This window comes from Cervus elaphus, chromosome 4 (genome assembly GCF_910594005.1).
Source record: "Cervus elaphus chromosome 4, mCerEla1.1, whole genome shotgun sequence".
NCBI classification, from domain to species: Eukaryota; Metazoa; Chordata; class Mammalia; order Artiodactyla; family Cervidae; genus Cervus; species Cervus elaphus.
In genome coordinates, this window is record NC_057818.1 from 66822419 (window position 1) to 66835796 (window position 13378).

General features: G+C 58.6%; 2 protein-coding genes across 5 annotated transcripts in view; both read right to left on the reverse strand.

The window, feature by feature from the left end:
• Nucleotides 1-7280, reverse strand: part of LOC122692612 (zinc finger protein 28 homolog) — a 105291-nt gene extending 98011 nt beyond the window's left edge. Inside the window, exons 1-5 of one of the 4 annotated variants that reach the window (XM_043900367.1) lie at nt 6744-6793; nt 6221-6312; nt 6086-6142; nt 1478-1604; nt 1289-1384 (exon numbers count right to left, since the gene is read on the reverse strand). In XM_043900367.1, coding sequence (XP_043756302.1) covers nt 1289-1384; nt 1478-1511 — 130 coding nt within the window. In that variant the 5' untranslated portion in view covers nt 1512-1604; nt 6086-6142; nt 6221-6312; nt 6744-6793. Of the gene's footprint in view, nt 1-1288; nt 1385-1477; nt 1605-6085; nt 6143-6186; nt 6313-6743 lie in introns of those variants that run through there. The other 3 variants (XM_043900366.1, XM_043900365.1, XM_043900369.1) reach the window with 3 other exon arrangements.
• A 471-nt stretch (nt 7281-7751) lies between these two features.
• On the reverse strand, nt 7752-13262 carry ZNF835 (zinc finger protein 835). Its single transcript, XM_043900698.1, has 3 exons — nt 12816-13262; nt 12008-12102; nt 7752-10765 (listed from the first exon to the last, which is right to left on the reverse strand). The coding sequence occupies exons 1-3, from the start codon at nt 13260-13262 to the stop codon at nt 9160-9162; spliced, it is 2148 nt and encodes a 715-aa protein (XP_043756633.1). The 3' UTR covers nt 7752-9159.
• Between the last annotated feature and the right edge of the window lie 116 nt (nt 13263-13378).

Here is a 13378-nt window from a genome sequence, read left to right on the forward strand (position 1 = left end):
TCTCTTTGAATCTGTCTCCATTTTATTTAGCAAAGGTTTCTTTGCTTGCTCTTTTCTTTTTTAAAAATGTAAACTTAAAAAAAATTATGATGATGCTAACTAGCCAATGTTCAGATCCTGGCTTATGTGACAAGTCTTCAAAATCAACTAGAATCTCAGCAAGAGAGAAAGCATCAACAGAAGGGGGAAAAAACCAGTTCTGTCTCAGGAAACCAGCTCAGAGAAAGCCACTGAGTTCTGCGATAAGAGGAAAACTTTCCCCCGAAACACCATTCCAGTTCTCCTGGGTGTACACCGACCCCGGGAGCATGGTGACCCACGGGAGTCGAGGCAGTTGTTAACTGTCCTGTGGATATAAACTTTCCTCTGCAGCACGGTTTGAACAAAGGGGTCTTACAAGATGCTCGGCTCTATGAACAGTAGTCATTTCCGATCTCTGGACCCACCACGAGGAGTCTGTACCTGGGTCCTCGTGATTAACCTGCTGCCCCAGAAGTAACGCTGTGACTGAAGACTCTGCACCCCCGTGGTACACATACTGGCAAGCGTCTGCAAGAGCGCCCCATCGGGTCAGGGTCAGAGTCCCCTCCTCAGAGCCAGTCGCCGGCCCGCCCGGCGGCCCGCACACACACATCCACCCGAAGCCCAGACCGATCACGGCCCAGCCCGGATCGCCTCCAGACCTACCAACCTGTCCTCTCCGTCTCACCTGTCTCCTCGAGGCTCTGTGCTCCTGCCTTGTTCTCCTGGCGTGAAACCGAGGAGGACTTTCTCTTCCTCCCGAGTCCCTACCTACACGTGTCACACGTGGGACAGCCCTTTCTCCGCACTTGCGTGCACAGAGTGTCATCTCGCCCACGGGAGGGTGACTTCTCTAGGCTCCCCCTCGACTTCCCAGCCAGCACCTGCAGCCTCACTCGAAGCCGACACAGTGAGAATCAGTCGGGGGGACCCTAGTGCAAGTCATTCCATCAAAGGGGAATAGACAGAACTACAGCACCGCCAGCCGTGCGAAGAGCAGAGAGGACTGCCTAAGTCTGAGTGATGGAAGCTCAGAGAGGGAGCTGGTGACAGACGAGGGCCAGAGAGAGGACCAGGGGGACGTGTGGAGGGAGGGGAGCGCAGGTGGAGAGGGGAGGTGGGGAAAAGGAGATGTGCAGAGCCCAGGCCTCGATTCCTCGATTTTCCCTGGGGGGCGGGGCGGTTCAGGAGCCTGGTGATGGTCCCAGGTGTCCGAGGGTGGGGAGCCGTGGGTTCCCCCCACCTCCAGCCCTCCCCCCATGCTCACCTGGGCACCTGCCTCTGGTCGACTTTCTCTTCACAGCCCAGGGCTCCTTCCTCTGTTCCAACGACGAGATCATCTCGGGCTTAGACATGCAAAGCCCTAAATGCGTAAGAAGACAGGCACAGGTCGGTCCTTGGGGTGGGCGGTGAGGGGGCGGGGGCGGGCGGTGAGGGGACGGCGGCCGGCCCTTACCCAGCGAGGCCAGGTTCCTGTAGTTCTCCAGCATCACGCTCCGGTGCAGGCTCCTCTGGGACGAGTCCAGCCAGGCCCACTCCTCCCCGGAGAACTCCACCGCCACGTCGCCGAACGTCAGCGGGCTCTGGGGCGACACAACCGCGTGCACGCTGGACCAGAGCTCACGCCCCCCGGTGCACACGCAGGACACGCCCCCCGCCCCCGCCCCCAGAATGTGACGGGACTTGGAGCCGGGGCCTTGAGAGAGGTGATCAGGAGCTAAGCGCTCTTGTAAGAGGAAGAAACCGGGGGTGGTGGGCGCAGAGGGAGACCCCGGGGGAAAGCACCTCTGCTGACCCCTCGGTCTGGAACTTCTGGCCCCCAGAACTATGAAAAATCACTGTGTGTCGCTGAAGCTGCCCACCCTGTGGAGTTCTGTTACGGCAGCCCTCACAGACTAACACAAGGGCTGAGAATTATCTCCTCTTCACTTTAGGTAGATTATATGTGTAGAGAGTAATATCCAATAATGTGGAAATCTAGTTAATGATTGGGCCTCATCCAGTCAAACTCCAAAGGAAAGAGAAAAAGAGAGAGCGCCCCCACCCCTGGAGCAGTGGCAATCTTGGGCAGGAGACGGGGGCACACAAGTGAAATACGGGACGCCAACTCAAACAATAAACAAGGGAGGCTGAGCTGTCCCAGTCCCGTGCACGACCGGCCCCAGAGCCCTTTCTACTGTGAGGACAGTCAAGCGGTCTGGATCAGCACAAGAGTGGGGACACAGAGACATGCTGTGGGAAACATCCCCAGTGTTCCTGACTTCCTGCAGGTAGTAACAAGTCCTCTTCCTCTCCGGGGGAAGAAAAGAGAAAAAAGAATGGGGAAATAAACCCACGTGACCCATGTCATGAGCACGGCACTCAGAACGTGAGGTGCTTCAGAAACACTGGGGCGACGCTGACCAAGGCCCACCCTTTCCACCTAAAGACTGACATCGTTTTACTGGAAACACAAAGCCCCTTGGAGGTCCGGTATCTGTGGAACACTACACAATCACATGTTCTCCAACTCACACAAACTCTGAAGACATCTTTAACCAAACTGTGTAAAGACGGGTCACAAGGGTTCTGTGAGTGTATACTTATCCTCATATTCATAGAGTCGTACGTATTAAAAATCTGTCAATCTTGCCTCAATAAAGTGGTTTAGAAACAAACTAAAAGACAAAACATTTCAATGAAGATACTTTTTTGGCAGATACTTGCAACTGCGTTCAAAGGCATAGGTGCTCAGACAGGGGCTACTTTTCTGCTTCTCTTCTGACCCAGTTCTAAAAGACAGGTTTTTGCAGATTCCAGTCTTCCATTCTAAGTCTTCCTGCTCCTTGGCTGGCAAGCCTTATGCTTCCCCCCCCCCCCAATATTCAAACATCTTTCAGATAGTCCTTACTAAATGAAGCAAAACATATACAGTATATGCAGCATATCAACTGTACACGAATTACTGTATCTTTATACAGCATATTGCTACATACACTACACCTATGTATACTACAGATGCATATCCTACAGCATCATTATAGTAACTTTTTAAGCTAGAGCCAGAGAAAATGTTGCCTGTTTTTTTAGCATCTGTCACTACTTTGTCTTTGGTAAAACTGGAATAATTTGGGGGCCCTTAAGGAGAAGAATACAAGTTCAAATATTTTCTTGTACTTGGCAACTGGGTTTTTCTGGCTTCATTTTTTTCCTTGATAAGAAACATCCCTTCCCCACCTCTCTAACCCCATGTTCCAGAGGGGCCCTGTGTCAGAGTGAGTACACATCCTCTGAAGCTCTTTTCCCAGTTTCTACAGACGGCTCCTCAGACACAGGACTAACGACTCTGGTTAGTTCTCCATCTGAATGTTTCTGTCCCCCTACCTGTCACGGGCTGAGATCCCAACGCCCCGTGTGATGGTATTACTTGGAGACAGGGACTGTGGGAAACCCCCCTCCCCACGAATGGGATGAGTGTCCTTATAGAAGAGGCCCCAGAGAGCTCCCCAGCTCCCTCCATGTGAGGATGAGGAAGTGCAGGTCCTGTTCTGATTCCTCTTGCCATCATACAGATGCGTAAATTTTCAAGTGGGTTTCACAGAGTCACACTACACCCAGAGAAAACACACAGCTATAGAATCTGTACCTCGTGTAAGAATGTGATCGATGCCTTAACGCTGTCATAATAAAGATGAGATGGACTTCAAAAACAAACAGATAAAAACCAAAAAGCAAGCTTATCCTCACAGAAAAATATTGTGCTAATATTTTACAGGAAAAGATGAATAGAAAGTAATATTTTATAGAAAAAATACATTAAAGATGGTTTTTTTTGTTCAATTCAGGTAATTTTTCAAGTGCACAAATGAAAAGTTGGTAATAAATTATTTTGGTGATATTTACTGTATTTCTTTAGTAAAAAAGTAAAAACTAGAACTCTAGCTTTTGAGGCCGTACTGCCACTCCACCCACCTATAATTTTTAAAGTATTTTGCTTTCATGTAAGTTTGGTGAACTTTAATCCACAAGGTAAGAAAAACTTCTGGGAATATACTTAGAGGAAATAATCAGAGACAATGCATATTCTACGTATAAAAATTACTATTGTGACACTATATTAATAGTCAAACACTGGCTTCCACGAGCACTTTAATACGACCACGTTCACACATTCATCCACTGTATACTTGTTGCATCAGGCACTGGGGCAAAAATACCGAAAACTCCTGCCTGTGTCAAATGTACTTTCTGGTAAGAGAATCCGACAAGAGAAAAGCACGTAAATGAAGTATATGGAATGCTGAAAAGTGCTAGGAGTCTTTAACAAGTAAAGCACGGATGTGAGGAATTCGGGTGGGAGGCTCTGAAGCTTTAGACTGCGCAATCGGGAAAAGGAGAAGGCAACTTTTGAGAAGGCAAAGTGAGTGATGGGGGCGTGTGGTCCACGTCAGAGGCAGGGCCAGGTGGCGGGGGGTGGCCGTCAGCCCCGAGAAGGGGAAGCCACAGGAGCGTCTGAGCAGACCTCGCAGCACAAACGTCTCTGGCTGCGGCGCTGGGCGGGGACTACGGGGGCGTGAGCTGAAGATAAGAGGACAGAGGCGGTGGTGCGGGGGCGGTGACAGCTGTCAGACTGTGGGCACCACGTGAAAACAGCGACAACAGGATTTGCCAATGGACCAAATACAGGAGGTGAGGGCAGGAGAGGAGACGAGGAATGACGCCAGCTTTGGCCCAAGGAACTGGGGCGTGAAGCTGCCGCAGATGGACAGACACAAGGGCAGGGGCTGGTTTATGGGGGGACCCCAGGAGCCTGGGGCTGGAGGTGCCCGCTGTGAGCTCCCTGCTGGACACACAGCTGGACACCGAGGCCTGGCGCTCAGAGAGAGGACTGGGCTGGAAAGGGGGACCAGGAGAAGCCCGGCAGGCAGACAAGAACAGAGAGGCTAGTACAGGGCCCGGAGGCCCAGCGACAGCTGCAGCTGGGGACGATGAAGAGCTGTGACAGCGGAGAAGTCAGGAAGCGGGGAGGGCCCGGTGAGCTCTTTCAGGGGTGACTGTTACCCGTTTCTGTCAATCAAGTTTCACTGGAACACAGCCTCGCCCAATCCCTTACGTATGGTCTGTGGCTGCTTCTAGAAAGCAGAGGGGAGCAGCCGCAGCAGAGACCTCACAGCCTGCGGAGCCTGAATATTTACTACCTGGCCCTTTACAGTGACAGCCTGCCAACCCTGAATGACCTCAGATGCCAACAACAGTCAAGAAAGACCAAGACCTGAGCGCCGCCTTTGGTAGTGTGGATGGAGCTCACTGGGTGACTGAACCGGGCTCCTACATGGATGAGCTGGCGATGGCATGTAGGAGACACAGTGGACAGAGACAATTTATCAGCATTCTAAGAAGCAACACAACCAAGTGGGGAAAAGACAGCCTTACACACTGCACCAGGGCTGCCCTTCCCTCTTCTATTTGCCAAACTCTTCCCGCAAACCATGAGGCCTGGGACTTCCCTGGTGATCCAGTACTTAAGAATCCGCCTAGCAATGCAGGAGACACAGGTTCGATCCCTGCTGGGGGAAGGAAGTTTCCACACCCCACAGGGCAACTAGAGAGCCCGCGTGTCACCATGAGAAGCTCTTGCACTGTAACTAGAGAGAGTCCATACGCTGCAATGAAGACCTAAGCACAGCCAAAGAAAAATATTGAAAAAAAGAAACATGGGGCTCAGAGATCCCCTCCCTGCCTTTCCCCGACAGGCACCAAGACGCCAAGAGTTCCTCCAGCCCACTCGCACCATGAGAGAACTCACACTCAGAACCTTGTATGCTTCCACGACTCTCCACTAACAGGCTGTGAGCTCCCAGCGAGCAGGGGCCAGAGCTCAGCCATCTGTCTCTCCAGGGGTTGGCTCAAAGAGAACATCAGACAAACCGGGTTCAACACAAGGGGCTGTTCTGTCTGTGCTGAGGAGTACCTTTCTGCTCTAGGGAGGGGCTGACTCAGTCCTTCAGTGACCACCAAACAGAGAAAGACATGGAGAGGAGGCAGGGAGGGAGGTCCTGGGCTGCCCCTGTAGCCCACCACTCACCAGAATGTGGGCAAATGGGAACCAGCTCCCCCGACAGGTCTCTTATACTGAAAACTTCTACAAGAAAATAAACGTCATTAAGCCCTGAAAAGCAAGCTTGCCTTTTAGAGAGGAGAAGAGGGAACGCCCCCTCACCTGGGACGTGGCTCGCAGTTCAATTCCTGTCCCGGCCGCCTCCTGCTTGGGCCTCCTCTCCCGGAGGGCGGCCGTGTCCCTGGAAGGCAGAGCTGGGGGAAGAGAAAGAAGTAGCTAGAGGCCAGGTCTCCACCTGGCTCCCTTCCTGCTGAGTCTTAAACGACGGCCACAAATACGAAACGGATTCAACAGGTGGAGAGTCAAATGCTCCAGCATGAGCGGCCAGGGACCAATTTTGAAGGGGCAGCCGGAATAAGGTCACCAGCCTACGAGGGGCAGGCATGGTGCGGAGCGGGATTTCTGGGAGCACTGAAACAAGGGTGTCCAGTGAGGGTGACCCTGACCGACGCTCTCAGGCTGAGTTTCCAAGCTTTGGATGCCCGCCCCCCACCCCTCACAGCCCAGGGACGCCATTCACCAGCACCTGGGCCCCGGGAAGCCTCCTGCCCCAGACCCCACGCTCCCCTCACCCTGAGAGGAGGGGTTCGTCCCGTCTGCTCGCCCGGTCACCCTCCACCCTCACCTCTGTCCTCAGGTGCCGTGGTCACCGCTCCTCGCCGGCCCTTAGACGTGGGGCCACTTCTTGAGCGCGACCTTCCCCGGGCGGGGCGGGCGAAGGCGACCGGGGTCCCCGCGCTCCGGCCTCGGCCCGCCCTGGGCTTGGTGCGGGGGGCGCCTCGCCGCGGCGGCGACCCCAGCCCGCGGGGCCCCGCGCTCACCGCCCCCGGCATGTTGGCGCCGAGCACGCCCCGCCGCCGGCCGGCCACACCCCGCCCGGCGTGCGGCCGGCAGCCGAGCCCACCGCCCCGCCGGACCCGCTGGAGCCGGGCCCCGCGCGCCGCCGCCGGAAGGGGGCGTGTCCGCCGCCGCGGCGCCCTCTGGGAAACGGAGTCCCGGCCGGCGGCGCCAAGGGTAGCTCGGGCGGCGGCGAGGCCAGCGCCCGTCAGCCCCGCCCCAGGTCAGCCGCTCCCGGCCCTTCCGGCCCGCGGCTGCCCGCACAGGCCGCGGGTCTGCCTGAGCGTACAGGTTGCCTCGCGAGACAGAAGCGTACCCCGAGGGCTTCTGGGAGTCCTGCCGGCCGTGGAGCGCGCAGGCGCAGTTGCAGAGGGGGTGGAGCCTGCGGCGAGGGGCGGGGCCGTGGGGATCGGAAAATGATTGATGGGCCGGGCAGGTAGCTTGGTCCTTGCCGGGTATCACCCATCAGAATTGGGGGACGCGCAAACAGACGGGCAATACTGGGCCTGGGCAGGGTTGAGACGTGATTGTGATGGGGCGTCTGAGGAGCAGCGTGCCTTCGGTGTCCGGTCTGCATTCCCCCTTGACCTCAGGTGGGTCCCCTCTCCTGTTACAGGAGCATCCCTCATCTGGAAGCCCCATCCTCCAAATGCCAGACCCCAGAGCAGTCTTTCCCCAAATTTCTCTCTGGGTTGGCTCCTTTCTTTCATTCGCTTGTCATCCCCTGGGAGTGATCTGGCCAGCCTCGTAAATACCACCAATTCCCTGTCAATGAAAATAATCGATGAATACTGTGTAATAAAAATAGAAGAGAGTTTTATTTGAGTCAAACTGAGGACTACAACCCAGTAGACAGCCTCCCAGATCATTCGGAGAAATTGCTCCAGAGAAACATGGTTTTCAGCAGTTTTACGTATTGTCAGAACAAAAGGTTAAACAAGTCAGGGATATGTTTCTTCAAGTTTTCAAAACAAATGGCCCACCATGCATACATTATGCTTTGGCAGTATGGCCTTGGCACCTGGGAAGGAAGTATTAGTGACGGAGTACCAGCACTGGCGTCCCAGGAAGGGAGGCAGCACATGCTTTACTTCTGGTCCATGTGCCCTTGTATAATTAAAGCAGATGTACAATGCGTATTTGATACACCGCAAACAAGCTATTTTAGTTCAGTTCAGTCGCTCAGTCGTGTCAGACTCTTTGCGAACCGCTGTGCAGCAGGCCAGACTTCCCTGTCCATCACCAACTCCCGGAGCTTGCTAAAACTCATGTCCATTGAGTCAGTGATGCCATCCAACCATCTCATCCTCTGTCGTCCCCTTCTCCTCCCGCCTTCAATCTTTCCCAGCATCAGGGTCTTTTCCAATGAGTCAGTTCTTCGCATTAGGTTGCCAAAGTATTGGAGCATTTTAGTTAGAGTAAAATTAAAATTAACTCACATATAAGACAGAATGACTTCCCCATATCTTTTAAAATCCTGTCCATAACATTTATCTTTATCTGAGTTAGCTGACCCTTTTCTGGGCTTACCTGGTGTAAAGCTCAGTTGTAAAGCATTCGCCTGCAATGCAGGAGTTGAGGGTTTGATCCCTGGGTCAGGAAGATCCCCTGGAGGAGGAAATGGCAACCCACTCCAGTATATTCTTGCCTGGAGACTCCCATGGAAAGAGGAGCCTGGCAGGCTACTGTCCATGGGGTCGCAAAGAGTCGGACACGACTGAGCGACCACACACACACAATTCTCTGATTTTGAACCAGGGAGACTGGCAGATGTGGGCTTGATCTTGGCACTGGCATGTCAGCCTCAAGTGAGGAGAGAACCTCACGGAGCCTCTCAGAGCCTCGCTTTCCTCACGGGCATCACCGGGGTGGTGGCAGGTCTCCTCGCCGGCGCCAAGAGCCTGAGCACGAGGTAGAGAAGGTTCAGTGAGCCCCCGCCTGTAGGAGGTCCCCGTAGACCTCAGCCTTCATTCGTGGGCTGGTCCACCAAGGTTACGTGTCATACCCTGTACAGAGGATGAGGATCGGACGGTCAGACAGCATCAGCGACTCAGTGGACGTGAGTTTGCGACCTCCGGGAGATACTGAAGGACAGGGAAGCCTGGCGTGCTGCTGTCCACGGGGTCGCCAAGAGTCGGGCTCGCCTGGGCGGCTGACAGCAACCACGCCAACACCGAGGCTTCTGCAGGCTCGCCGCTGTCAGGTCAGCAGGCTCCTCCTCCGGCCGGGAGCTCGGGTGCGGAGGCGGCTGCGGCCCTGGGGCCGCGCGGTCCCCCCGCCTTCTTGCCCGCGGCGTGCGTCTTCTGGTGCCGGATGAGCGCGGAGGAGAAGCTGAAGGCCTTGCCGCAGCCACCGCACTCGTAGGGCTTCTCGCCGGTGTGCACGATGTGGTGCTGGACCAGGTAGGCGCGGTTGCTGAACGCCTTGCCGCACTCGGGGCAGGCGTAGGGCCGCTCGCCCGTGTGCGTCCGCCGGTGCAGCGTCAGCGACGAGCCGTGGCTGAAGGCGCGGCCGCAGTCGCCGCAGCGGAAGGGCTTCTCGCCGGTGTGCACCTTCTGGTGCTCCAGCAGCGAGGACACGTGGCCGAAGGCGGCGCCGCACTCCGGGCACTTGTAGGGCCGCGCGCCCGTGTGCGCCAGGTGGTGCTGCACCAGATGCGAGCGGTTGCTGAAGGCGCGGCCGCAGGCCCCGCACGCGTAGGGCCGCTCGCCGGTGTGCGTGCGCCGGTGGCGGCGCAGGTGCGACACCTGCGTGAAGGCCTTGCCGCACTGCGCGCAGGCGAAGGGCTTCTCGCCCGTGTGGATGCGCCGGTGCTCGGTGAGCGAGGCGCTCTGGCTGAAGCGCGCGCCGCACTCGGCGCAGGCGAAGGGCTTCTCGCCCGTGTGCACGCCGCGGTGCTGCGACAGGTGCGCGGCCTGCGTGAAGGCCTTGGCGCACTGGCCGCACGCGTAGGGCCGCTGGGCCGTGTGCGTGCGCTGGTGGCGGAGCAGCGCTGACGAGAAGCGGAAGGCCTTGTCACAGAGCGCGCAGGCGAAGGGCTTCTCGCCCGTGTGGATGCGCTGGTGCTCCCGCAGCGACGAGCGGCTGCGGAAGGCCTTGGCGCACTGGCCGCACGCGAAGGGCCGCTCGCCGGTGTGCACGCGCCGGTGCTGCGCCAGGTGCGTGGGGCGCGCGAAGGCCTTGCCGCAGTCTGCGCAGCGGTGGGGCCGCTCGCCGGTGTGCACGCGCCCGTGCGCCGCCAGGTAGGAGCCCTGGCTGAAGGCCTTGCCGCACTCGGCGCAGGCGAAGGGCCGCTCGCCCGTGTGCACGCGCCGGTGCTGCGCCAAGTGCGCGCTCTGGCTGAAGGCGCGCCCGCAGTCCGCGCAGGGGAACGGCTTCTCCCCGGTGTGCGTCCGCTGGTGCAGCGTGAAGGCCGAGCAGTAGCTGAAGGCCTTGCCGCAGTCCCCACACTTCCATGGCTTGCTGGGGCCGCCGCCCCCTCGCTCCGCTGCCGCCGCCGCCGCCTCCGCGCTGGCGGCTGCCTTCTTCAGGGTCCTGCGCTTTCTTGGGGCACCGCGCCTCTGGAGGGGAGTCGGGGGGCTGCAGCTGGTCTCGGGGGTTCTGGCAGCAAGCTCATCCTGCTCCGGCACCCCGTCCCCGGTGGGGTCTTCCTTGCGGGCCTCCTGCTTCAGACAGCTTTCCGGGTTCTCCGGCCCGACCTTGAACCCACCCTCGGGTTTGGGGGTTCCCCCCGACTCAGAGCTCTGGGGAGCGGCGCCGGCCAGGAGTGCTTCCATCCCGGCTTTCCGAGCTGCTGCCTCGATTTCACATCTTTGTTATGGGAAAAGTAGGGGAGGAGGAGGGGCGGGGGGACGGAGGGATGGAGAAAGAAGGAAGGAACGACAGAAAACGGAGAACCAAGCCGGTCTGTCACCTGTCTCAGGCTCAGGCCGGAAAAGGGTCAGTGCAGGGGCTGTCTACTGGCCAGACCCTTCTTTGTCCTGGGCCACCCCGTGCGTTCTATTCAACAGGACATGGAACAGGATCTTGGGCCTCTCTGATGCCAGCAGCACCCCCACTCCCCCCAGGAGCGACAACCGAAAACCTATCTAAACCCTGCTGCTAGGGGTTCAACTGCATCCACGCAAAATGCATACTGAAGCCCTCACTGCCTGTGCGAGCGAACGGTGCTCACGTGTGTACTGGGGGCAGCCCCCTGGGGCGGGTGGGCGAGTGGGGGGCCATCCTGGGGGTGATGGGTTTCTCCTGGCATCAGCCTCTGAACACACCCTTCCCTGAAAGACCCTGGACCCAGAGGCCGTGTGTCTGCCCCCCGGGCCTGAGCCTTGGGTGGAACTGTCTTCCGTGAATCTGGTCCCTGGTGCCAAAAAGGCTGGGGCCTGCTGCTTTAGGCTCTTGCCGCATATGTGCTCTTTTATTCCACGGTGAGGCTCCTGGAAGCAGAGACGCCAGGGCCCACACTGAGGCTGCGGGGCTCCAGAGCTTTCCCCCTTCCTCTCTCCCCTCCACGTAAAGTCACCAACGGCTCCATGAAAGCCTTTCTCCTCTCCGTGGTCTGCACAGCAGCCCCCCAACCTCAGCCTCTACCCCACCCTCCCCTGCTCTGAGCTTGCCCTTCTCCAGTCAAAGGCCTCCTCCCTGTTCCACAAACGACTCCAGGCATGCTCCTGCCACAGGGCCTTTGCACTGGCGTTCCATCTGCCTGGAAGGCTCGTCCCCCAGTGCAGGCCTCACGGAGGAAGTGATGGGGTGAGCATTCTGGGCTGTGAGCACCGCCAGTACAAAGGGCCTAAGATGGGACCACAAGCAGGGTGACAGAGGAAACATAAAGGGGCTGGGTGCGGGGCGAGGGCTGGAGAAGTGTGACCTGGGCAGAGAGCAGGGAGACTTGGGATGACGTGTGAGGGCAGATGACGCAGGGTCTTTGTGCAGGGTGAGAACTCTGCCGGCAGGAGCCAGGCTGGGCTGGTCCCAGTGTGGGGTCACCCCTCCGGCAGCCCTCAGGCGCGAGCAGGGCCTGGCTGGGTCCCCAGGGCAGGCGGTGGTACCCACCTCGTGGGTCCGGGAGCACCGGGTCCCGTCCACATCTCCCGGGCTGTGGCGCCTGTCCCGGCTGCACGTGCCTCCCGCGTGGGTCCAGCTGACATCTGTGTGAGAAAGCAGCAGGGACGTGAGGGCAGATGCCCAGGCAGACGCTGGACACACGGTGTCCCCTCCGTGTGCGTGCGGGGACGGCAGGTGGAGTCGGGGCGGGACGGACCTGGGCCGGGCAGGTACACAAACAGGCAACCGAAGGGAGACACAGACATGCTCAGAGGCGGTCCCATCACCCACAGACATACACTGGGGTGGCACGCGACCACAGCGGGGGAGGGGGCGGTCAACACCACCCCTCCCCTTGGCACTCGGATGCCCTTACACACCCATATGCTGTGGGTGACAAGGAGGCCGGCCACCTCACACACGTGCACAACCCCAAGTGCTCCGGCAGTCAAGCTTGCCCACGCACACACACGGCTACACACACGGTGAGTCACACGTGGCGGCTGCCCAACAGGCAGGCCCGGCCTGGGACAGCACCTGCAGTGGCACGCCCGTCACATGCAGAGTCACGCGGTGGGGCCGCGCTTCACACAGGCCCAGAGTCACAGGTGTGCGGGGTCTCCCCCACGCGCACACATACACAAACACGACTTCACACTCCTGAGGTCTCTCATAAACACCCCAGGCACGGCCCTCCACACGCAGGCACGCTCAGGCACACGCAGACCATGCGGCTCCAGGCTGGCAGACACACCTGCGGAGCCTTCCCGCGCAGGTGCACGCCCAGGAACTGTGGAATTATATACCTCACACCTACCCAGGAGAACAAAGTCCACGCAAGACAGAGGTCCCCAAGTGCTCGAATTCTCGGGCAGAGGCCGCGAGGGTCAGGCACGTGCAAACCGACGGTGACCCTTGAGGACGGACTCACGAAGTCACACGCACGGGCACCAAGTTCCGGTGTGACAGGCGGGCTCACACGCACGGTGACACACGCAGATACACGTCCGCACCGGGACAAACTGGAGCGGCACGCGGGGCGGGTGAGGACGTCCCGGGGACACACGGACACACACAGGGACGCGCGCACAACACCCGCACATGCGCACACCACCCCCGGCGCCCTCGCCGCAGGGCCAGCTTCGAAGGCCTCGGGCGGCTCCCGCCAAGCCTGGCGGGTTCGGGTCAGTTTCTCCACCGTCTCTGGCCCTACCTGGTCCACGCGGACCCCCTGCGGCCCCTCGTCCCGCGTTGGCGCGGACATGCAGGCCTCACGGGGCAAGGCAGCAGCCTCCACAGTCGGGCCCAAGCGCCGGGCCGACCCGCAGTGTGCACGCGCGCCGGGAGAGCTGCGGCCCGCTCGGGGCTGCCAAGAACTAC